The sequence below is a fragment of the Pituophis catenifer genome, unplaced genomic scaffold, assembly GCF_029215685.1.
Source record: "Pituophis catenifer annectens isolate HBS135680 unplaced genomic scaffold, rPitCat1.0.hap2 SCAF_1, whole genome shotgun sequence".
In the NCBI taxonomy this organism is placed as follows: Eukaryota; Metazoa; Chordata; class Lepidosauria; order Squamata; family Colubridae; genus Pituophis; species Pituophis catenifer.
The window spans coordinates 231,109,165-231,135,646 of NW_027256881.1; the positions used below are offsets into that span (position 1 = coordinate 231,109,165).

At 41.0% G+C, this 26,482-nt stretch overlaps 1 protein-coding gene across 1 annotated transcript; it reads right to left on the reverse strand.

Moving 5' to 3' along the window:
* On the reverse strand, positions 1-25,318 carry LOC139327324 (protein lifeguard 3-like). Its single transcript, XM_070957124.1, has 12 exons — positions 25,176-25,318; positions 16,977-17,056; positions 16,486-16,571; positions 15,819-15,883; positions 10,990-11,043; positions 9,460-9,510; positions 7,750-7,789; positions 4,770-4,807; positions 3,802-3,889; positions 2,806-2,901; positions 2,460-2,513; positions 1-1,304 (listed from the first exon to the last, which is right to left on the reverse strand). The coding sequence occupies exons 2-12, from the start codon at positions 17,038-17,040 to the stop codon at positions 1,161-1,163; spliced, it is 780 nt and encodes a 259-aa protein (XP_070813225.1). The 5' UTR covers positions 17,041-17,056; positions 25,176-25,318; the 3' UTR covers positions 1-1,160.
* Positions 25,319-26,482: the final 1,164 nt, after the last annotated feature.

The window sequence follows — 26,482 nt, forward strand, 5'->3', positions numbered from 1 at the left end:
TTATATAAGAAAAAACATATTATACAATTTATTTGTAACACTAATATAACAAATGACAGCCTCCAAGCTGGAAAACTGGAGGTCTCAACCCAGAAGAACCCTCTGGATCTTCACACTGTCTGTCTCGGAGGTTACTCCTGCCATCATCTATTTCATTGTGGCAATCATTAATAAAGGAATTGCAAATAAAAATGCCAGCATTAGATATAAAAAACATATTATACAATTTATTTGTAATACTAATATAAGAAATGACAGCCTGCAAGCTGGAAGACTGGAGGTCTCAACCCAGAACTTTCTGAATCTTCAACATCTCTCTCGGATGTTTCTATAGTGTACAGTAACTTGGAAGTGCAGGGTAGAAGGTATGTTACTAGAGGATTCATCCCTTCCTTATTGGGAGTCAGACCACTGAAAAACAACAGCAGCCAGGTCTCTTTGAGATTCTTACAGGTAACAGCATCCAAGAATCCTCTGTAAAACAGAATCTTGGCCTGGAGCAGAAGTTTCCAAACTTGGCAACTTTAAGACTTGTGGACTTCAAGTCCCAGAATTCCCTAGCCAGCATGGGAATGAGAAATTCTGGGAGTTGCAGTTCACAAGTTTTAAGAGTTACCAAGTTTGGTGACCCCTACAGGAACCTCTGGTCTAATTTAAGAATTCTAATAAGATAACGGCTAGACAAAGCCTCCTATGAATATAATACATGTAGATTTAGATGTACAATGTAGATGTACTATGAAAGAAAAATAGTAATGTTCTGGCTATATGCTGTATGCTACATTCATGTACTAGTTGTATTCTTTTATGTTAACTGAAGAATTAATTTTAATAGTTGCAGATAAGAGCTTTGGCATGGATGCTGATGCAGGAAAACTTATTAAATCCAAATGAATCTCATAGGACATATATTCACTTTGACAGTGTATTAATTATTTCAGGGGACTTAAGTTTATTGAACTTTGGGTTCAGCCCATGTACTTAATAAATGAGTTTCCTTAAAATATACAAAGCTTTCACACAGTATAGTAAAATAAGAATATGGAAATTTGTAAGTATGTGTATATGATAATATTCAAAAACAGATTCATATGGGGGGAGGCAAAGATACTAATATTCTGAAAACAACATGTTCCTTAAGTTGCCATATAAAAAAATCCCTAACGTCTGCTCCCAAGTCTTAAAAAAGAAAGGAAGATGTAGATGACATCTACGTAGATTTGAATTGCTCCATAAACGTAATCTTCAGGACTGATGGAAAACCTCTTATTCCCCAAGAGCAACTGGGTATCATATGCAAGGAACTGTAGGAAATCAAAAAGAAGCAATTAGTCTCATAGTTTAAAAAAAAATTACCTCTAAAGATGCAAGTGTCCCGTCAGTCATTTCTTGCCATGCATCCTTCATTAGTTCCTTAATTTTCATTTAACGTGTTGATCAATACTGTTTTTTGTAATCCTATCAATATACTCTTTGTTGAATTCCTTAGCTTCATTTCAAAATTTCAGATCTTTTTTTAATTTAATGCAGTAAATTTTTAATGTACCAAAGTGGTACACACACAGGAAACATACATACAAATTAGAAGTGTCTAACAATCCTATAATCCACGTCAAGGATGGAGATGCTTCTTAATGATCCATTTTTTAATCACTGTCCATATTTTAACTGGAAGTGCTCAAAGAAGTGACTCCATCACATCAAATAATTTACAAATTATAGCAAATTCCCCACTTGGTAATAATATATATTGTTGATTTCCTTTTATTGGGACATACCAAAGCTCAACATTATTAGATGTAATTTGGGGTTAACAAACAAATCTTGATATTTTGTTTGAACAGCTAAAGTTCAAATACTTCTGGTATTTTTTTCAATTTCATGTGTCTTTATGCATTTCATATTATTATTTACGACAGGTCAGTGAAATGCTGCCTCTGATGAATCATTTCCAGTTACAAAATGAGCTACTGAGTTGTTTTACCCAGGTGCAGGGAGTCCTTGACTTACAACAGTTTGCTTAGTGACCATTCGAAGTTACAATGGCATTGGAAAAAGTGACTTTTGTAAGTTTTTCACGTTTACAACCATTGCAATATCCCCATGATCATGCGATCAAGATTTGAACATTTGGCAACTGACTCATATTTGTGACAGTTGCTGTGTCCCGGGAGGTCATGTGATCACCTTTTACAACCTTCTGACAATGGAGAAGCCTGTTTCACTTAACAACTGGGTTACTTAACAACTGCACTGATTCATTTGACAACTGTCAATGGGGCAAAATTCATTTAACAAATGTCTTGCTTAGCAATATAAATTTTGGACTCAATTGTGATCATAAGTCGAGGACTACTATATAATCTTATTTTGCATAGCACATAAGAGCGTTCAAAGTGCTGTACACCTATTATTTTCATAAAAAGCATCTCGGGGCAATAAAGTATTTTTTTACTAACCAGGGTAAAGATGATGGCACAAATGGCTGAATAAAGCATATGGACCCAATAGATCTGAAGAAGACAAGTAAGATCCAGTTAATTACAGGTCTCTGCAAGAGGAAGTTTAAGCAGTCAGTGAGAACTCCATTGACATTATTAAGGGACAACACCGCATGAATAGAAGGGATTTGTTAAGGCCACAGCTCAATTTCAAAACGCCTCAATCAAGCGAAGGGGAAAAAATAGAGGCATTTATTATATGCCATAGCTTCCCAATTAAAGCAGATATGTTCCAAATGTAAACACATGTAAATATTAATTAATGCACACACTTGAAAGCCGGTCATCCATTCCAGCCACTTACGTATTTGTGTATCAGGACAATAGTAGTAGTGATAGAAGTCACAAACAGGACAATTGCCAGTATACAAAAAAACCCAGTCCAGGTTGTGAGATCCACCTGTCAATGAGAATGATACATTATAGCATAAGTGACACCATTTTATTGCCCTACACATACATACATACATACATACATACATACATACATACATACATACATACCCTGTTTCCCTGAAAATAAGACATCTCCTGATAATAAGCCCAATCGGGCTTTTGAGCGCATGCGCTAAAATAAGCCTCCCCCTGAAAATAATCCCTCCCTAAAAATATTTAAACGCAGAGCTGGAAATCAGGTAAGATGCAAGAGGAGCTCCATTTTGCTCCACGAACCCCAAAATAATAAGACCGCCTCGAAAATAAGGCCAAGCGCTTATTCCAGGGTTCAAAAAATATAAGACAGGGTCTTATTTTCGGGGAAACATGGGTACATACATACATTCATACATACATACAATACATACATATGATAGCCAATAAATGCAAAATGAATAAGAAATGAGTCACAGAAATTAAAGGCATGTCATGAGAAAAGAAAAAATTCAAAAGTAAGTTGATCTAGCTTGTACTAGCATCATGCACTACTTCTTCACATTTTCCATCCTTGCAACCATCCTTGCTTCCACCATGTTCATATACTGCTTCACACACTTTCTCTTGTTCCTTAAACTTCTTGCCTCTCTTTCAGGATCTTTTCAACTCCATCCAATCATGCATGACCCCTTTGGCTTTCCTCTTCCTCTCAACCCACATTCTTTCTTCATATGCTTGTTTTGTAATTTGATCTTCATTAGTCCTCGTGACATAATTAAATATTCTCAGGGCACTTCTTTCATACTAGCCACTCACTTTTGTACAGTATCCTGTACCAATTCATTCTTGATTATCTCTCTTACTTTATTCATTCTTGACTATCCCATTTGCTCCTTTTCACTATATCAAAATGACAAAGACAGCTCACCTTTGTTTGGAAAGAGAAAGCAGTGACAGTGATGGTTATAACTGTAGTGATGATCATGGCAAGGATTACAGCTTTGGTCTCATGCATGCTGCAAAAAAGAATGTTAAAAAATGTCTTTATGATATCATTAATCAATTTTATTATTACGGTATATAAGATTCACAAAGCTTATGAAAATTCTTATAAGCCACGCAGAAAGTGATCGTAATGAGGATATCCAAACATTTATTTGCAATCTTCAATGGATGTCGAGAAAGGCCTCTCTGACTGACTGCAAAACTGGTATAAGAGAACTCAGATATTCTCAATCCAGGCCAGTATAATTCTTAAAAATAAACACTGCCAATTTGTATCAATTAGTGGCATTATTGTGGGATAAACAGATGACCTGAATATTCTTCACATCAATCTAAGACACTATACTTTCTGAAGAATCTTCCAAGATATTCTCATGCATCAAACGACTCATTTGAATCTCACCTTACTAAGAAACATGTTACTCAACTTAAGACAGAACTTTTCCAGAAATGTTACTGTGCTATTTTTCAACAGTTATTTTAAAACGTTCACAACAGGTTCTTAAATAAAGTCGTTCAATCTTTCTTCAGAATGTTTCCAGATACAAATTCTACAATGTTTTTAGTATGAAATCTTACACAGGAGGGAAATCTGGTTTATTTTTATATTAAAAGAGGCCTTTGCCATCCAACAGCCAATGACAAAACTATTATAAAATCTCTTAACACAATGCCCAATAACTGATGGCAAGGATGTATTTATAACCAAAAATGAAAAAAAGAGCTTGTTGGTACTTTTAAGGAACTAAGACGCTTTATTTGCCAAGACTATGGCTATTATCCATTTTCTAGTAATAATTATTCAACACTTTGCCCTTATCTTTTGAGAAAATCCAGCTTGTTTATCCCCATTGTACACTTATCACTCTCATTTACTCCCACGTACAGTACCTAGCAATGGTGCCTGTCATAAATCCCAAAGACAGTGTCTAGGGGAAAAAAGCAAAACAGAAAAGAAAATTAACAAAGCTTTATGTACATAGTACAATATTGACTATATCTATTATTCCATTGCCAATTTTTCCCTCCCCATTCAGAAGTGAACATACATAAATTAACAAGCAAACCTAGATTTAAGCATTTTTAGTGAATTGCCATTGTATCATCTGAGGCAAGAATAAACAGTCCTCTTAAAAATGCAGATTGCTTAATCAAATACATTCCCTAAAAATTGAGCTGCCATACAGACAGAAATAATAAGAGCAAATTCCACATCAATGTATTTCACTTCATAATTTTAAAAATATCACTACTATATAGCCAAAGATTAAACAACTATCATTCAAAATACTGTGCTGGTGAAGTGAATAATACAAAATTAAACACTTTTAACAGATTAACAGAGTTGGAAGGGACCTTATAGGTCATCTAGTCCAACCCCCTGTTCAAGCAGGAGACCCTACACCATTTCTGACAAATGGCAGTCCAATCTTTTCTTGAAAGTCTCAAGTGATGAAGCTTCCACCACTTCCGAAGGCAAGCTGTTCCATTGGTTGATTATTCTCACTGTCAGAAAGTTCCTCCTCATTTCTAGGTTGAATCTCTCCTTGGTTAGTTTCTATCCATTATTCCTTGTCTGGCCTTCAGGTGCTTTGGAAAATAGGTTGACCCCCTCCTTCTCTTCACTAGACTAGCCATACCCAGTTCATGTAACGGTTCTTCATATGTTTTAGTCTCCAGTCCCCTAATCATCCTGGTTGCTCTCCTCTGCACTTTTTCTAGAGTCTCAACATCTTTTTTATAGTGTGGGGACCAAAACTGGATGCAGTACTCTAGGTGTGGTTTTACTAGGGCTTTAGAGAGTGGTATTAGTACCTCATTTGATCTTGATTATATCCCTCTGTTATTTAAGATTGCATTGGCTTTTTTAGCTGCCACTGCTGGTTCATATTTAGCTGATTGTCCATTAAGACTGCAAGATCCCTCTCACAGTCACTGCTATTAAGCCTAGTTTCCCGTTTTGAAAACTATAAGATGAACTCACTAACCTTTACTGAAGGAATGGTAACCAAAAAGTGGAATGAATATAACACTTATGACATCTGAATCATTAATTTAGAGATTCTGTTTAATTCTGTGTGGACGAAAAACACTAAAAGACTGGCTGCCTGTTTTACATGTGCAAATATCAATTTACTAGCAATAGTAATAGCACTTAGATATGCCGCTTTATAGTGCTTTACAGCCCTCTGAGTGGTTTACAGAGTCAGCATATTGCCCCCAACAATTTGGGTCCTCATTTTACCGACCTCGGAAGGATGGAAGGCTGAGTCAACCTTGAGCCTGGTGAGATTTGAATTGCCAAATTGCAGTCAGCCTGCAGTCAGCAGAAGTAGCCTGCAGTACTGCACTTTAACCACTGCACCATCAAGGCTCAGATCTTTACTAAGAAACATTCTTAAATCTATCCCTAGCATTATTTTTCAGCGATAACTCCAAGTAGACCTAACTCTAAACCTAACTCCAACCCTAACATTAAAACTAGTTTCATTTTTAATGGCAATAAGATTTTCCCACGTATTTTTCTGTGAACCACAAATAAGTCTGAAGTCTGAAAGAAAAGCTGTAACAGTTTCCCTAGAAAAGCGCAAAGAATGTATCCCTAGCATTAGTTTTCTGTCATGACTCCAAGCAGATCTAACCCTAACCCTACCCTACTTCTAGTTTCATTTGAAATGGCAATGGGGTTTTACCATGTATTTTATTCTGGACCACAAACAAATCTGAAATAAAAGTTGTCACTGACACTTTCCTTAGGAAACCACTAAGAATCTATCCCTAGCATTAGTTTTTGGCCATGACACCAAGCAGTCCTAACCCTAACTCTAATTTCACTTTCATTGGCAACGGGATTTTCCCATTATTTTACTCTAGACCATAAACAAGTCCAAAATGAAAGCCATAAATGACACTTTCATTAGAAAACCATTAAGAATCTACTCTTAGCATTAGTTTTCGGCCATGACAACAAGTAGATCTAACCCTAACCCTAACCCTAATCACATTTTCATTGGCACTGACATTTCCCCATGTATTTTACCTTGGACCAAAATGAAAACCATAACTAATGCTTTCCTGAGAAAACCATGATTAATCTATCCCTAGGCTTCATTTTCGGCTATGATGCCTAACCCTAACCCTAGACCTAACCCTAATTTCATTTTCATTGGCAATCGGATTTTCCAATGTATTTTACTCTGGATCACAAACAAGTCCAAAATGAAAGCCATAACTTACGCTTTCCTTAGAAAACCATAAAAAAAATATATCCAAAGATCAAAGAAGCAGAACATACTGCCACCAAGTTTCATAATCTGGAAGAAGCTCAAGTGAAACACTCTTTCATGGGTCCAAATAGAGACATTAACAATTGGAGAAGTTCATAATGAGAGAAGTGGTCACTGTTAATTAGGTCATAAGCCATTAATGTTAATACCTTAAATTGTGCAGTTAGCAACTGCCAATTAAGGCTGATCTTTCAGTAGAGGTATTAGATGATTTCTAAAATTTGCACTGGTTAATGGCCTAGGTGTTCCATTTTAGCCCAATTCCAAATTGTTAGCATTAGATTATGCCATTTTTCCCTCAAACTTTGTAAATGTATTTGTTTAAAAGGGAAAAATATACTGTTTAGATAATCTATCTGAATGTAAGGAAACATTTGTAGTTTGGAGGCAATGAAATAATTTTCCTGCCAAGTGTTTTAATAATCTGCAATTAATTTTTACTTGAAGATTTTGTAATAATGCAAATATATTACACTCTTTTATGTCTATCCTAGGCTCTTTTGCCAACATTTCAGGTTCCCCCATGTTAGGGATATCACATCTACTAAATTTAGCCCAACCTGTAACATCAATCTACTACTTACAAAAATTGTCGTAAGGATTATGTTCCATGGAAATCGTCTCCTAAAAAAGACCAGATAATTAGTCAGTGCCCATACAAATGATCCCACTTTAAGAAAAAGTATATTCTATTTATATTTATATTCTATTTCTATAATATTTCTATAAATATTTATATATAGAAATATATTTATAGAAATATATTTATTTCTATATTCTATATTCTATTTATATTCTATTTATTTCTAGGACAATTCTATTTGAAGCTTTTTAAGAGCAAAATTAATAAGTTATTTAAGAACAGGAAGCTTCCAAACCAAGATTTTAAAAAGCTACATTTTGATTTCTAGCTTCATCATTCCTAAGCAAAGCCACTGTAGCTTGAAACCTTTAACCTTCTGCATCCTGACTTTAACAGGGTTATTGTTGTGGGACAATAGCATAAGGAAAGTGTGCTGGATATGTTTGCCGCCTTGATCTATTTGGAAATTAGCCATCTAGAAAAAAAGGTTAATAGCTTCCCTACTAAGGAAGCTATAAATCTAATTTATAATGTAGAGAAAGTTAGCAACTTGGGTCCCATCACCAAGAAAGCCAATAATGAATACCTTTTGATGAAGGGATGTACCATGTTCCCCTGAAAATAAGACCCAGTTTTATTTTGGGGGGGGGCACCAAAGTAAGCACTAGGGCTTATTTACAGAGAAACACGATTTCAGAGTGATCAGCCCAGCTGGGTGCCCCACCCCCCTGGTGCACACACAAGAGCCGGCAAGCACGCCGGGACCAACAGTATCTGGCAGCAGCTGCAGCTTGCTGCTCCCTTGGCCAGCGCACTCTGGGGCTGTGCAGAGCGGAAGGCACAGAATGGAAGGCAGACAATCCCAATCCATGGAGTATAAAGCAGGCGATTCCAACGCGCCACACAGGCTGCAGGCAAGCCAAGAGATGTGAAGATGAGCCTCTCACAGCTGCCTGACACTCTGGCCCATCACTACTCGGCTTGCCTGCAGCCCGCACGGTGCGTCTGGATCACCTGCCTTCTTCCCCACCTCTGCTTCCGCATGCTACTTGCACAGGTACTCCTCACCTGTGCTGCACAGGCTGCTGTTGCTGCCAGACACTGTTGGCCTGCACGCACTTGATACCTCCTATGCTGAGCACGCCTACCTCCTTCACTAGGGCTTGTTTTTGAGGTACGGCTTAAATTAGACGCACATGTAAAAACCAGACTAGGGCTTATTTTCTAGGTAGGTCGTATTTTCAGGGAAACATAGAATTTAAAGAAAGCTTCAAAAGGATTATATAGGTGCTTTCTTATGATAGAAAGCTATTTTACATTACAGTTCCTCTGAAAACACTTTTTTTCCCCTAAAGTCTTTCAGATTCCTGGCTTGTGACAGTGTACCTTTGCTGCAATACTACTGTATTCTGCTATTCATGCAAATTTATCTTTTAGCTGCAACAATCCTAAACCTCTGAACATGATTGCTGTATGTGCACATCCATTATTTCCAAATAAGAGAGTGCCTCATCCAGGCCTCATTTTTACATCTCCTGTTTCTATTGCAGGGCAAAAAAAAATGGCATCAATCATCTATCAAGGCTATATTTCCACAGCCTTGGAATGCCAATCCTCTAACCATTTCTCTATCCTTCATTCTAAAATTCCCAGCAAATTTTGAATGTGATGCACCATAAAATCACATATGTTATCTGTGGGAAGTACTTACTGGATCTTTTGACAAAACACCAGCACCAGGTAACAGATCAAAAATAAAACACTGGGAAAGTAGAAAAGACAAATTATTGCAAACTGAAAGGCAACAAGTCTAAACAGCAAGCTACCCCCTCCTACATTTAGTAAACTTTTTTTTCAATGACAGTCATTAAGCTATATAATTAAATATGTATATTAAAGTTTTATCAGAGGTTTTATGAGACTATGCCAAGTTTAGAAGATAGGACATACCTCCTCTGAAAAGTGATATCAAATGTACTTAGTAGTCGGTGGTGATGGAAGTCAGAGTAGAGCAGAGAATCTTAAAGGATACAACTTGTCAAGTATTCATTATGGTATAGGAAGTTCTTGTCTTACAACTATAATAGAGCATGCCCGTTGCAGCTATAAGTCATGGGAGTCATTAAGCAAGGTGCCCCACATGATCGTTTAGCTCAATGACTGCTATCCTGGCTCTCCCAGGTCCAATCATTAAGCGACTGTGTGGCTCGTTAAACAGTGAGGGAAAAAGCTGTCTGCCAAAAGAGGGAGGCGGGTCCCCTTCATGCAGAGAAGGGAATTCTTGCATTGAACTGGATAAACAAAATCCATCCGACAGGCAGTCGTCATTCTCAAAAATTCTGGCTGCAAAAGTCCATGGTGAAAGTCAAGAGGGATTTTAACATGGGAGTCTTGAAGCATGAGGTGTTTGCAGCTAGCCTCCCTACAAGCATCCCAGGCTAAAATTCTTCTTGGCCGTGGTGGCACAGTGGTTAGAATGCAGTACTGCAGGCTAATTCTGCCAACAGTTCGATTCTGACTGGCTCAAGATTGACTAAGCCTTCCATCCTTCCGCGGTTGGTAAAATGAGGACCCAGATTGCTAGGGGCAATATGCTGATTCTATAAACTGCTTAGAAAGGGGCTGTAAAGCAGTATGAAGTGGTATATAAATCTACGTGCTATTGCTAATGCTTTCACCATGAACGATTCCAGTCATTTTCTTTGAGAGTGGAACAGCTGCTTTGCAGAGACACTCTGCACTCACATGGGGTGAAATCAATCTGGCAGAAAGCCCTTCCTCTCTCCAAGAGGTTCACTGAAAAAAGATCCTGAAGGATCCTGATGGACCTTTTCCAGTCAGCCCCCAGAAACCAAAAGGAGTCCTGTGGTGGAAGCTTGCCACCTTCCCTGCTGATTTCTGAAGAAGTCAGCAGGGAAAATTGCAAATGGCGAGTACATGATCATGGAGGACTTGGCAACCCATTTTAAGTGCAAATAGGTTGTCAAGAATCCAGATCACAATCATATGACTGCAAGGCTGCTGCAATGGCTGTAAATTCACGTGGAAATTTATAAGTCCCTGTGTTCACCACCATTATAATTTCAAACCGTTGCTGAATGAACAGTCATAATTCGAGGACAACCTGTGCTTTCCATTATGGCTTGGAGTTCTTCGACTGTATTATCAATATATCTAAAAGGCACTAGGGAAGATTACAGCAAAGCAATAGATCACCAGTGGCATTTCGACTAATACTTACTAAGATGCATAATAGATTGCAATGTGATTGATCACGTAAGTGTTCACAGGAGTCCTGTGGAGAAAAATGACATGAGATAAAGTATTACTGGACTATCAACCACTTTTGACCTAAGTTAGCCTAAAATTCCATTAAGATTATTTTACAGTTTCATTTTCCCTTTTGTGGTCAAGAACATTAATAATAATAAATAATAATAATAATAATTTTATTTCTATACCGCCCTTCTCCCGAAGGACTCAGGGCGGTGTACAGCCTATTTAAAAACACAAACAAAACAATGATATAAAATTTAAAATAATTAAATAAATGGCTCAAATTTAAAACCCCAATAAATTTAAATACCCCAATTTAAAACTATTGTATTGATAGTCCGGCCTGGCGGAACAACAGGGTCTTCAATGCGCAGCGAAACACCCGGAGGTCAGATATCTTACGAATTTCCGGGGGCAGTTCATTCCACAGGGCTGGGGCTCCCACAGAGAAGGCCCTCCCCCTGGGCGTCGCCAGCCGACATAACTTGGCTGACGGCACCCTGAGGAGACCCTCTCTGTGGGAACGAACTGGTCGGTGGGAGGCTATTGGTGGCAGAAGACGGTCTCGGAGGTACCCGGGTCCTATGCCATGGAGCGCTTTAAAGGTGGTAACCAACACCTTGAATCGCACCCGGAAGACCACCGGGAGCCAGTGCAGCTCGCGCAGGAGGGGTGTCACATGGGCATAACGGGCTGCGCCCATAACCACCCGCGCGGCCGCATTCTGGACCAGCTGGAGCTTCCGAGTGCTCTTCAAGGGGAGCCCCATGTAGAGAGCATTACAATAGTCCAACCGGGAAGTAACAAGGGCATGAGTGACCGTGCGCAGGGCGTCCCGATCCAGAAAGGGCTGCAACTGGCGAATCAGGCGAACCTGATAAAAGGCCCCCCTGGCCACGGCCGTCATATGCTCTTCTAAAGACAGCCGTGCATCCAGGAGGACACCCAGATTGCGAGCCCTCTCCGTGGGGGGCAAAGATTCACCCCCAATAGTCAGCGATGGCACCTGCTGACTATATCGGGGCGCCGGGAGCCACAGCCACTCGGTCTTGGAGGGGTTGAGTCTGAGCCTGTTCCTCCCCATCCAGGCCCGCACGGCCTCCAGGCAGCGGGACATCACATCAAGGGCATCGTTGGGGTGGTCTGGGGTGGAGATGTACAGCTGGGTATCGTCAGCGTACAGATGACACTTCACTCCAAAACCACGGATGATCTCACCCAGCGGCTTCACATAAATGTTGAACAGGAGGGGCGAGAGGACCGACCCTTGCGGCACTCCCCATGCGAGACGCCTCGAGGTCGACCTCTGCCCCCCTGCCAACACGAACTGCGAGCGGTCGGAGAGGAAGGAGGAGAACCACCGCAAAACGGTGCCCCCTATTCCTAACCCCCTCAACCGCTGCAGCATGATACCATGGTCGATGGTATCAAAAGCCGCTGAGAGATCTAATAGGACTAGGACAGAGGAACAACCCCTGTCCCGAGCCCTCCAGAGATCATCCACCAACGCGACCAATGCCGTTTCTGTGCTGTACCCCTGCCTGAAGCCCGACTGGTACGGGTCTAGATAGATAGCTTCATCCAGGTGCCGGGGAAGTTGTCGTGCCACCACGCTCTCAACAACCTTCGCCACAAAACGAAGGTTGGAGACTGGACGATAGTTGGCTAATTCAGCCGGGTCCAGGGAAGGCTTCTTGAGGAGGGGCCTCACTACCGCCTCTTTCAAGGCAGCAGGAAAGGCACCCTCACCCAAAGAAGCACCTATAATCCCCTGGAGCCAGCCTCGTGTAACCTCCCGGGAGGCCAGTACCAACCAGGAGGGACACGGGTCCAATAAACACGTGGCGGCACTAATCTTACCCAGAACCCTGTCCACATCCTCGGGAGTCACAGGATCAAACTCCTCCCAGATAACATTCTCAAGGCCTGCCCCGGTCTCCTCCCGTGGACTCATCCAATCGGAGTCCAAGCCATCCCGAATCCGAGCGACTTTATCGTGCAGGAATTGCACAAAATCCTCAGCACGACCCTGCAAGGGATCTTCCCGCACTCCCCCCCGAAGAAGGGAGTGGGTCACCCTAAACAGGGCGGCTGGGCGGTTCTCTGCAGATGCGATAAGAGCGGAAAAATGGTTGGATTTTGCCGCTTTTATCGCCACTAGGTAGGTCTTGATATAGGACCTCACCTGTGTCCGGTCGGAATCGGATTGACTAGTCCTCCAAATGCTCTCTAGGCGTCTTTTCCGACGCTTCATCTCTCTCAGCTCCTCAGAGAACCAAGGAGCTAATTGAGATCGGCATCGGGTCAGAGGCCGCAAAGGCACGACGCGATCCAAAGCTCCGGCGGCCGCCCTTTCCCAGGCGGCCACCAGCTCTTCAGTCGAGTCGTGTGTTAGAGTCTCAGGAAACGGCCCAAGCTCCGTCAGGAACCTTTCGGGATCCATCAGGCGCCTGGGACGGAACCATCTGGTCGGTTCCGTCTCCCTGCGGTGGGGGCAGGCGGTAGGAAAGTCTAGTTGAAGGAGTGAATGATCTGTCCATGACAAGGGTTTAATATCTAGTTCCCCTCTACCAAGATCATTCAACCACTGACCAGAGATAAAAATCAGGTCCAGAGTGTGTCCCCCTATGTGAGTGGGGCCTTGAACTAACTGGGTCAGGTCCAAGGCCGTCATGGAAGCCATGAACTCCCGAGCCACCTCTGACGCCTCACCTGCGGATGGGAGGTTGAAATCCCCCATGACAATAAGTCTGGGGGTATCGACCGCCACCCCGGCAATGACATCGAGTAGCTCGGGCAGGGTCGCTGCCACGTGGCAGGGAGCCAGGTACGTAGTCAGCAAACCCATCTGCACCGCACGGCCCCACTTCACACAAAGGGACTCACATCCGGCTATCTGAGGAACAGTGGTCTCCCTCGGACAAAGACTCTCCCTAATGATCACCGCCACTCCCCCACCCCTCCCCTGGGCCCTTGGCTGATGAAATGCACGGAAACCTGGCGGGCACATCTCTACGAGGGGGACCCCCCCCTCTTGGCCCAACCAGGTCTCCGTAATACCTGCCAGGTCTGCACCCCCCTCCGAAATAAGATCACAGATGAGGGGGGCCTTATTAACCACCGACCTGGCATTACATAACATCAGCCGCGGACCCTGGGCCTGAGGCTCTACACAACCCAGGACACGAGTCACGCATTGGGGGCCGGAGTGCGCAATCGCTCGGAGACAGCGCGTGCGCACCCCCGACACTTGATATGACCCCCTGCGCCCGTCGTACCTGCCCCTCCCACTCATGATTTCAATTACACAGCCCTTTCTATCGTCCCCCTGCCCCCCAGTTAAATTTCCTGTCACGACCCCTCTGCTGCAGCTAATCAACCCCTCATCCCGCACAGTCGCTATCTGGACCCCCCCAGGTCCACTTTTACAACTCCCACCCATCCTCCCGGGTCCCCTTAAAATTTTCCTTAAAAATTTAGCTAAAAAACCCCTCAGCCCCCTCTTTGCTGCATGCCATCTCTCGGGGTCCCAAAGCCCGTCATCAAGATAGGCCCTCGATAACGTGGAGGGCCAGGCCTGTGAGAGGGGGGAGTCTCGCAGCGCAAGAAGGTCGGTTTTTTGGAGCATCAACCGAGCCAAAGATTAATACTTACCCATCAACACCCAGAGCTTGGCTTGTATCTAGCTGCTGCTTGTATTCACTATGTATTTTGGTATGCAATTACTGAAACATATACCTAATGCAAAGAAGAGGCCTTCAACCAAATAGATATTTCCTTATCAAGTTTGCCAAAATTTTTGTATGTCTATAGGCTTCTCGTATATGAACAAAAGGGAGCCAAAGGGAAATACATTTCTTCACTGCTGCTTGAATGCACTGTACATACCAATAACTCTATTAATCCAGAGAGGTTTAGGCATGTAAGCCTAATGGGTCCTGCTTTAGGCATGTAAGCCTTATGGGTGACCTTGGGCCAGTCCTTCTCTCTCAGACCAACCCATCTCACTGGCTTGTTGTTATAAGGAAAATAGAAAGAAGAAGGGGCATTAGGTATGTTTGCTACCTTGAATTATTTATAAAAACAATAAAGGTGGGATTAAAAAAACCCAAAGAAAAGCAAAGAAATAAATTCTAATCCCTATCTTTAGAACATCTCAGAAATAATAGGCTTTGGGGGTATCTAAAAATATATATATATTCTCCAAAAATAGAGAGGGAAGTCTGCCACCGGAAACATCATATAATGATGAGCCGCGGTGGCACAGTGGTTAGAATGCAGTACTGCAGGCTATTTCTGCTGACTGCCTGCAATTTAGCAGATCAAATCTCACCAGGCTCAAGGTTGACTCAGCCTTCCATCCTTCCAAGGTGGGTAAAATGAGGACCCAAATTATTGGAGGAAATATGCTGACTCTGTAAACCGCTTAGAGAGGGCTGTAAAATCACTGTGAGGCGGTATATAAGTCGAAGTGCTATTGCTATTGGTATCACCATTGCTTCTTCAATAACATGGCAAGCTTTAGAAGGCTTTGGAGCATCAGGAGCTAAGGTTTCCCTCTGCTCCCCTGGAGTTAATATAATTTATTTTCATACAATCAGAAGCAGTAGTAGGATAAAGGGGGAGGGGGAAACCAAAAATCTCACAAAAAAGGAGGAAAAATGCAGCCCTTCTCTGTGTTTGAGCCTGACAGATACGAATCTGGAGGAGTATCAGCAGTCATTGCCCATCACACATTATCAGTCCCATGTCCACCTGCACGACTTTATCTATCTTGGACCCATGAACACTTACACAAAAGTGAAGACGGCAACAATTGCCACAGTCAGTAGTAACTGAAGGGTGATGATGCTGTAAACCTGTTTGTGAAGACAAAAGAGATGCATTCAAAATGCCAAACAAAGACCAAGTGATGGGTGACCATATTCAGATGCTCCCACAACAATTGTTAGCAAGAATTGATGCAAGAATGAAAGCCTTTTGCTGAATTATATGGAACATTTTAATATTGCCATATATTTTCTCAACCAAGAAATACCTGATGCGTCAATCAGTTGCTTAGCTATTAGCAGAGTGACAGCAGCAAGGCACTGGAGGCACTTAGCAGCACGTCTTTTGGGCAAAATTATTGACTAAAAAATACTAGCAGACCACACAAGGCTGCTTGGTGGGCCATATGTTGTTCAGATCTATTCTGTAGTTTGCATAAGTATAGGTAGAACATAAGGAAGTTGACCTGAGGGAAATAAACAGGAGCTACTGCTTAAGCAAAAGGGGCTGAAACATTTTTTAAGTCCAGAATAATGCGCTAACATTTGAAAGTGCCTCAGGCAGACACCTCCTCCATTCAATGGAGTATAAGAAGTGGGAAAATCAGATTTGTAAGATTCTGTTATTTCAGCCAATCTCAGTAATTGATTGCCTGCTCCGGCCTACGTCAAAGGGCTGGTATCAGACTTACCTTGCGAATGAAGGCTTGCCTAACATTTTTTTCCACCCAATATGCAATTCGGAAGTCCCCTTCTTCCATCTCGCAACTTCTATCATCTGTTAAGAGAAGAGGAGATTCTCTTCAACATTGATCAACCCTATCTATGCGACAAAACGGCAATTGTAGTTGTGATAGGATGGATCCATAGTAGATCTCCTAGGCATGATTGTAGCAGTGCTTTATGTATTTATCTGGATGCAAATTACAACAATGGCTGAATCTACTCCTACTTAAAATAATTTATTATCCACATATTAGTATTCTGAAACTTCAGTAACTGCCCTCATCTCAATTCTAAATAAAAACATGCATTTAACACTTCTTTTCTAGTTTGGCCCTCTCTTTACAGTACTAAGTTACAGTTTTCCTGATTACAGACACAATTTCTCCTGTCCCTTAACCCTTTACAATATTTTCATTTAACATCCCTTTCATTGATTGTTTTGATTGTGTTCTCCCACCTTCAGTTCCAGACCTCTTGTCATCATAGGGGGGTGGAGGACCAAGTGTTTCCATGTTATCCATAGCTGGTGTACAGTGCCTGGCAAAATAAGTGAAATTTAAGATGCTTAAAACAAATACATGCACATACACAAAAATGTACATACAGAGGGAGGATATGAAACATTCATGTTCAAAACCCACAATTGTTTTATTCCTATAAAATGCTATGTCCAAATAAATAATAATTATTTTTACACCTTAAAGCAATGGTTTATGTCCAGGTAATGGCTGGATTTTCACTACTACCTTTAGTCTAAGGTAACTTGTTGTCCAAGCCTAGAAATAATGTGCTAGGATGCAAATATGTCCAAGGAAGCTAGCTGTCTTACTGATGTGATTAATATTTTGAATAGCTTCTTTAAAGCACATAAAATCTGAGAATAAAATTTCAATAGAAAAAAAAATAACACCAAGCAGCAAGGTGAACTAAAACCTATTTGTATTTGGCCATTTATTCTACATATTTCCCCCAAATAGTTTGCAAGAAATAAAAATAATGACTTAAGGATAAGAGATGGTAAATGTGAGTTTGACCTTTGCTTGCAAAAATAAGCAGAGGAGACTGCTTGCCTAGAATAATAACAGAATGTCTGCAATCATTAATGTTTTTGACAGTATTTCATTACATGCCTGTCCGCAAAACTGGTATGTGACAAAATCAAATTTCTGCTTATGATCTCAAGGATAAAAGCGAAACTAAGTACTACAAAATCTAGGAACAATTTTATGATTGGATAGATAACAAGAGGGTAGCCAAGACAAATGTATAATGTTAGAACAAAAATATAGATATTATTATAGATAAATGTATGATTAAGAGATAAATAAATATACAGAAATAAGGGGAAAAGTATTAATATCATATCATATTATGTTCATTAATAGTGAACAAAGCTTAAGAACTATGTTTATATGAGTACTAATATTAATGTAAAGTGACAGAAGATGTTTAGAACCAGTGATATCATATCTATGTCCAATGTTTTTTTAATTTTATATTATTAATAAAAAACTTTTAAAAAATAAAAAAAAATCTGCTTATGAGATCTAGTTTGTAAATTGTTGCTCAATAGAAGTTTGAACTAAAACAATGAATTGAGGCAGACAAGTAACTGTAAGAAATATGGAACTGAGAATCTAAGAGAATATTTTGTTATTGAATATTTTTGATCAGTGCAAAACTGTCACAAGTCTCTCTATATAAAAGGCCATTCCCAAAATTCTCTCAAGTTTGAAAGCAGGAAGTTGGGGGTTGTTCACATTACTAGATAACTCGGAAACCATTGTCTTGAATTATAATCTTCCATTGTTTATCCCCTTTTTAATTTTTAGTTATGCCACTGTATATTTAAAATATATCCCTTTTCTAATCACATTTTAATACAAATAAAACAATCTTAGTTATTGTTATATATTTTATATATATTACAAGTTATATATTTCTAATAATAATAATACATGTTTTGTTGAATTATAATCTTTCATTATTATCTTGTTCAATAATTCAATATGTTGTTTTCATGCCAATCTAATTCTACATATCATTCCTTTTACTACAAATAGAATGTTGGTAATCATATTTGTCACATTTTAACAAACTTATATAGTTATACTAATAATACACATATTTATATTAAGTTATAATCTTCAATCTTTTGATTATTCAATATTTCTATATGTTATTTTTATAACCATCACCATATTATTCAAACATATTCAAAATTATCATCATCAAGAGTCTAGGTTCCCTTATTTATTAATTCAACTTAAATATATATATTACATTAATCCCCTTTTTCTAACTTCCAACCCTAATTTAATTTATCTCACTATTATTTTAAGATGATGTGGACAGGATTTTGGGGAGACTTAGTGCGGCCACATGTTTACTGGACCCGTGTCCCTCCTGGTTGGTACTGGCCTCCCGGGAGGTTACACGAGGCTGGCTCCAGGGTGTTATCAACGCTTCCTTGAGTGAGGGTCACTTCCCCGCGGCCTTGAAAGAGGTGGTGGTGAGGCCTCTCCTCAAGAAGCCGTCCCTGGATCCGGCAATATTGGCCAACTACCGTCCTGTCTCCAACCTTCGCTTTCTGGCGAAGGTTGTTGAGAGTGTGGTCGCGCGAAGTTTCCGCAATTCTTGGAGGAAACATCCTATCTGGATCCGTTCCAGTCTGGTTTCAGGCCTGGGCACAGCACGGAAACGGCATTGGTCGCGTTGGTTGATGATCTCTGGAGGGCTCGGGACAGGGGTTGCTCCTCTGTTCTGGTCCTGTTAGACCTCTCAGCGGCTTTTGATACCATCGACCATGGTATCATGCTGCACCGGTTGGAAGAGTTGGGGATGGGGGGCACCGTGTTACGGTGGTTCTCCTCCTTTCTCTCCGACCGGTCGCAGTTCGTGTTGGCAGGGGGGCAGAGGTCGACCTCGAGGCCTCTTATATGTGGAGTGCTTCAGGGGTCGGTCCTCTCGCCCCTCCTGTTCAACATTTATGTGAAGCCGCTGGGCGAGATCATCCATGGCTTTGGGGTGAGATACCATCAGTACGCTGATGACACTCAGCTGTACATCTCCACCCCAGGTCACCCCAACGATGCCCTTGAAGTGATGTCCCAGTGCCTGGAGGCTGTACGGATCTGGATGGGGAGGAACAGGCTCAAGCTCAACCCTTCCAAGACTGAGTGGCTGTGGTTCCCGGCATCCCGATATGGTCAGTTGACTCCATCACTGACTATTGGGAGCGAGTCTTTGGCCCCCACAGAGAGGGCTCGCAATCTGGGAGTCCTCCTGGATACGCAGCTGTCCTTGGAGGAACATCTGACGGCTGTAACCAGGAGGACCTTTTATCAGGTTTGCCTGATCCGCCAGTTGCAGCCCTTTCTTGATCGGGATTCCCTGTGCACAGTCACTCATGCCCTCATAACCTCTCGCCTTGATTACTGCAACGCTCTCTACATGGGGCTCCCCTTGAAGAGCACCCAGAGGCTCCAACTGGTCCAGAACGCAGCAGCGCGGGTAGTGACGGGAGCAGCGTGGCGCTCCCATGTAACACCGCTCCTGCGTGAAGTGCACTGGCTCCCAGTGGTCTTCCGAGTGCGTTTCAAGGTGTTGGTTATCACCTTTAAAGCGCTCCATGGCATAGGGCCTAGCTATCTTCGAGACCGCCTACTGCCACCGACGACCTTCCACCGACCCGTGCGCTCCCACAGAGAGGGCCTCCTCGGGGTGCCATCAGCCAAGCAATGTAGGCTGGTGACCCCCAGGGGGAGGGCCTTCTCTGTGGGGGCACCCACCCTCTGGAATCAGTTGCCCCCTGAGATAAGGAGAATCCATGACCTCAGTGCCTTCCGCTGTGCCCTTAAAACTTTCTTTTTCCAACAAGCCGGGCTGGCCTAATTCTTTTTAAGGGTTTTTTAATTGTTTTGTTTATTGGTTTAATTAATGGGGCCGAATCTATATATATTTTTTAACTGTATTTTAATATTTGTATTTGATGTTTTTATTTGGCTGTTCACCGCCCTGAGTCCTCAGGGAGAAGGGCGGTATACAAATTCAAAATAAAATAAAATAAAATAAATAAAAAAGTGTTCCCTTTTTTATCCATCATCTCTCATCTGCTTTAAAGCTTTAATTTTCTGTTTCTTAGCTTGTCTCCCATATTCCTCTCTTGGATCTTCTCTAGCTGTTTCCACTACTTGGCCAATCCTCTTAAATATTTCTCCCTTCTCTACCCTATTCCATTGTCTCAGTTTCAAATTATCTACTCTTACCCCTGTTTCTCTCCCAAAAAAGTCTTGCTGCAGTTCCAGTTCCTGCTTAACTTCTCTTAGAATGCTCTCCCCTTGGTTTATTCCATCAATCATTCTTATTTTTATTTTTATCTCCTTTTTGTAGTGTCTTCTTGCTTGTTGTTTTGTCTGTTCTGTTTTTCCAGCTGCTCTTTCAGTTAGCTCCTCCTCTTTCTGAGCGTCCTGGTTTCACCTTGTCTTTTGTGTCATCATTTCCAGCTTTTCATCTACGCTCTGCATTTTATTCATAATCTCCTCACATCTTCTTGTCAAGGTGTCTTTAATACCCTGGATTAACAATGCAATTTCTTCCCAAATTTCACTCATTTTTTATTTGTTTTGTTTCTTTTTCTCCAACAGTCCAACAATCTTATTTTCAAACCTAAAGCCACTTCTCAAATGATTCAATATCCGATGTCCGAGAGTCTCTGTATCCCAAAATTAATCAATCTGTTCCTCTAGGTAGTCCAAAAGTGGAACCTTCATAAATCTCTCTGCCAATTCAGTCTTATTTTGAAGCTTTTAGGGGTCTTTTTAGTATTAAAATTTTCTTGATCTCACACTTGAATTACCACAAGCCAAGACTTTCCAGGATTTGGGGATATGTTGTACCTTCCTTTGACAGCAGATGGCAGTCTTAAATCAGACTTCAATCTTAATCATTCTTATCCAATTTTACTATAATACTCCAAAATATAAATGTGGTATTAGTTTTTTATATAAAAAGCTCCAGCATTTTAAAATGCCTATCCAACATCAGCTCCTGTCCAATTTGAAAATCCAATCTTCTGTATTTTAACAAATTTTCTATTTTCTTCCTTTAATTCTTTTCTCTTCCATTTCAAAGTTCTAAAATTTTACTCAAAGTGGTTGGGTCGCTGCCACTTTAAAAATAGTTATCAGTCTCTCTTTCCTGAATTTTCTTTTGGGGTTGCACTTTAAATAAAATAAAAAGGATTGTTCTCACCCAGTTCCAGACGCTGTTCACCAAATCCGCTCCAGTACTCTTCTTGGATGTTAATCTGTCTCCGGCTTTGTGGCAGCCATTTTAGGCTGCCTCTTCTCTCATTGTGGCATAGAGGAAAAAGCCCTGGGGCTCTACAGGAGAGTTGCGATCTCTCCTGGAACCTCACAGGACGCTCCTCCTTAGCTTCATTGCCCCTCCAAGGCAGTTTTTGGCTCTTTTCAGAGCCCATAAACAAGAAGAAGACAGCACAGGCTTGGAGAGCTCCGTTCCTTTGCAACTGGTATCACCGTGACATCACTTCCATTATAATTCAATACAAATCTTTGTATTACTATTAGATCTATAGAAGTTCGTTAAACACAACAAATATGATTATTGGTATTTTATTTGTAGTAAAAGGAGTAATACTAAGAATATGGAGATTGGCATAAAATAATATATTGAATTATTGAATAATTAAGAAATGGAAGATTGTAATTCAACAAAATATATGTATTATTACTAAAAGTTTATAACATTGTCAATTGTATTATATATGAAGAATATTGTTTTATTTATACTAAAATGTAGAACACTCCAGTCCCACACTGTTCACAAAACAATATGTTTGTAGAATAATAAAAAATTTAGGGGGAAAAAAAGAAACCATTGTCAATTACTTTAAAATTGATCAACAGGTTACCAACTATTTTCTGCCTATCCCTAAAAGGGACATACAGGATTCTAGGTAGTATTCAAATATATGTTTTCAGAAATCACTGCTGCATAGTGAAAATCAGTGGTGAAACCTGGCCAGATCTATCCGGCTCGCGTGAGGCAGTAGGGCCAGTGGTGGGAGGCTCCGCCCAGCTTCCAGCACGTCATCACGTCCCATTTTTGATCTTCTGTGCATGTGCAGAAGGCTCTGTGGGTGTGCAGAAGAGAGATGCGCGAGCAAGTGTGCGCTCACATTTTCGATCTAGTAGCGAAGGTAAGTGCATTTTACCCCTGGTGCAAATGTCTGTATCTCACCAACTGGTATTATGTATTTAATATGTTTATCCCACCAATTCTCTTCTGAATTCTAAGAGGTTTGCAATAAACAGCAATTTAAAACATTACTGTGGAAATATGATATATAATACAGCATGCACATGTGTGAAGGTAAGAGAAAAAAAATAGATATGTCTCTATGGAGAGCACATTTGGAAGCTATTAACCAGCTAGAAACACGTACTTTAGTGTTCAATTAGAAATGAAAAGAAAGAAAAACAGGCCAGTTAAATAAATATGAGTATCTATTCAGTATATTCACTTATTTTCAGTTCTTTGTGGCCTATTTTCTACTTGCCATAAAAAGATGAAATCACAGCAATTGAGGACACCTCCCCCACCCATACTTGTGGGTTAGAATGTTTCTAACACCATTTTAAGGAAGCAAAAGTAAATATGAAGCATATGCACAAATTGGGTATGCTTTCCCTTGGGTAACAACTACTTTAGATATAAGGATTGAAGCCCGTAAACTTTACTTCCTGAAACTGACTGCACATAAATATCAGATCACACAAGTGAGAAAGAGAAAGTGTCATTGGAAGGATTTGTTCTAAAACCCACAGCTGTGATATGATCACAAATGAGGGACTTTCCAGACTTACATTATCAATATTTCTTGGCAACGATAAGAATATGCAACATTCATTTCTTATCAGTTTCCAAACTATTCATATAGCAATAGTAATAGCACTTAGACTTATATGCCGCTTCACAGTATTTTACAGCCCTCTCTAAGTGGGTTACAGACAGAGTCAGCATATTGCCCCCAACAATCTGGGCCCTCATTTTACCGACCTCAGAAGGATGGATAATTCATATATATATATATATATTCATTAATTAGTGGAAGGTCTTGCCTTGGGAAGTTATGGGTGCTCCAACACTGGAGGTTTTTAAGAAGAGATTGGACAACCATTGGTCTGAAATGATATAGGGCAGGGGTCCCCAAACTTGGCAGCTTTAAAACTTGTGGGCTTTAACTCCCAGAATTCTCCAGTCATAGCTGACTGGAAAATTCTGGGAGTTGAAGTCCACAAGTCTTAAAGCTGCCAAGTTTGAAGATCTCTGGTATAGGGTCTCATATTTGAGCAGGGGGTTGAATTAGAAGATTTCCAAGGTCCCTTCCAACTCTGTTATGGTTTTATACTTTCTAAAAACATCTAGAATATCCCATGAACCTTCCAGAATAAAATGACTGTAAAATGTATGAAAAACTTCTGTCTGGAAAGAAGAAACTATAGTGTATTGATTACGTCACATGAACTAATGTTACATTTTAAACTTCAGATCTCTAATAAAAATATATAGGTATATAACAACCATCAGATACACTAAGGAAACAGGCCTATCACTTGTATAATTCATATTTATCTGGGGTGAAGATTATAAACGTCATTAAAAGTTGCTGTTGAAGTATCAGATTTAATCATCTTCTGATAAAAGATTTCAAAGTTAGGGTCCAAAATCTGTTGGCACTTTATAATGTTCTATAGGAACCACCTCTTTAGCCTGTGAGTTCTACCCATCCTTGTGTTGAGAATCAACAATTTCCTGTTGCCTTATCCAAGCAGTCCCTGGGGCAAGCTAATGCAAAACTAACAGGCCTACGCCTGACCTTATTTTTTTAAAATTTTGTTTATTTTGCTACTTCAGCACATCTAACTCTGCTAGCCAGTGGTTATCATGCAATTGCTCTACCTCACTCAGGGTATTTTTTTCCCCAGAATTTCCTTTCTGTTGGTTCTCTTTCCTTTCTTCTCTCACTCTCTTTCTTCCCCCCCCCACTTCTTTTCCCCAAATCCAACATTTGTTACAGAGGGAAAGGCGAGATGCCTTTTGAGTGAACCCCTACATCCCCGTCTAATCCGTAGTTTAAAGAACTCCGGGTCTGGCCCTTCCTTCCTGCTTTATTCCACATTTCGCCAGCCAGGTGAAAAAGCACCAGACTGCCCCGCGAGAAAAGAGCGACGGAGCCCAAAACTGAATCCACCGTAGGCTCCCAATTCAAGGGCCACCTCTGCCACCTCGTAATCCGCTCGCAGGATAAATTATGTACCAGCGGAGTTCCTCCCTGTCTTAACTGGAGGGATGGCCCACGGACACCGAGTACGGTCTGTTTACTTGGGAAGCTCCGGTAACGGAAGTCTAGTTGCTACCCCCGTGGAATCGAACCTGATCGAACTCTCGGATCGTTCTCGAATCCCAGATAAAAAGTAAATTCCCAGTAAAGAGCCAGCCCTCCTCGCCTAGCGAAGCCCTATGTAGGCGAAAGGCTCCCATCGGATCCATCCTCTTCCTCCTCGGCATAGTAGCCTTTGTTCAGACGATTGCAGCAAGACTCCACACGCTTGTGCCCCAAAATCCTTACCCGCGCGTCCCTTCCTCCAGGCCTGCTCGGAAGCTCTTGCCAAATGTTGGCTCCTTTGAAATTGCGGTTGATCGTGGATTGGTAGAATTCAAACAACCGGGGAGGAAAAATATGCCCGTGTGGGGAACCCCGCTCAAGGGACTTTTTGATCAACTTCCTATTGTTTTTGAGGAGGAGAAAAAAAAAAAGAGAAAGAGAAACCCTGAGTTGCAACTCCAGTGCCTCTAAGAGGCGAAAGTAATGGTTGCAAGCTCCTATTCAATAGGAAACCAAAAACGAAGAATTGTGAGACTGCACCAGCAGAGATGGCTCCTGGTTTTTAGTCCTGCCCCCCCCCCGATTCTGTGCAGACTTGAGCCCAAGAGATCTTAAGGATTCTTGAGATATTTAGGCTTAAGATTCCAAATGGCTCAAATCAAAAGACAGTTGTAAGCAGTGCAGAACTTTTGCAATAATTGTCAGCACTGGGCTGTTGGTGTTTGCTCAGCTTAATTTTCCTCTTTCAGATCATTCATTGCGATCTAGATCTGTTTGACTTAGTATCTTAATCAGAATTGTTATATGCCTATTTGTGATTAGCTTGCCTATATGTGTGATCTGTGATCTGTTCCTGCAAAGCACTGATGATATTCCCTAGTTTGGCCGTTAAAAGTTGGCAAGGAAAAAAAGCAAGCTCATTGAACACCGAAATCTCAATATTTCAGCTGTGAACTACCTATATGATTATATCGTCTTTTGATTACAGCCGTTTGATGTCTTAAGCCTAAATGATGGAGTATTCCGATGTTATGTGTTCTTAGCTACTTTCCTTTACAACCAATGGCAAATTTGCCAGGCCAATAACCAGCCAAGACACAGTGAAAACCGTTTGTTTCATTTATTGCAATAAGGGGGGAGAAGCTGTCATAGCTTGTTTCTCTCCAAAATTCATAATCTCAAATCAACATCTTTATACATTCCCTACTCTGGCTGCCCATCCCACCCTCTTTGCCCATTGGCTGAGGTACTGTGAGGTAATACTCTTTTCCAACCGCCTCCTACATGTTTCCTGAGACCCTACCTAAACCTGCTACATCACATTTGCATTATAATTAGCAGATTATATATGCAAGGCGTGTCACTTTGCTTACTACTGTAACTTACTTCTTAGAATAACCACCTATTTTTCAGAATAGCAGGTGTTTGCCACAATTTACATGCTGTGCCTAAACTAGCGATTTCATGTGGCACCTATTTTGCAGTTCAAATGTTTCTATTCCTCACTCTGAAGCCCCTTCTGGTAGTTATGCTATGTGTTCTGGGGAGTT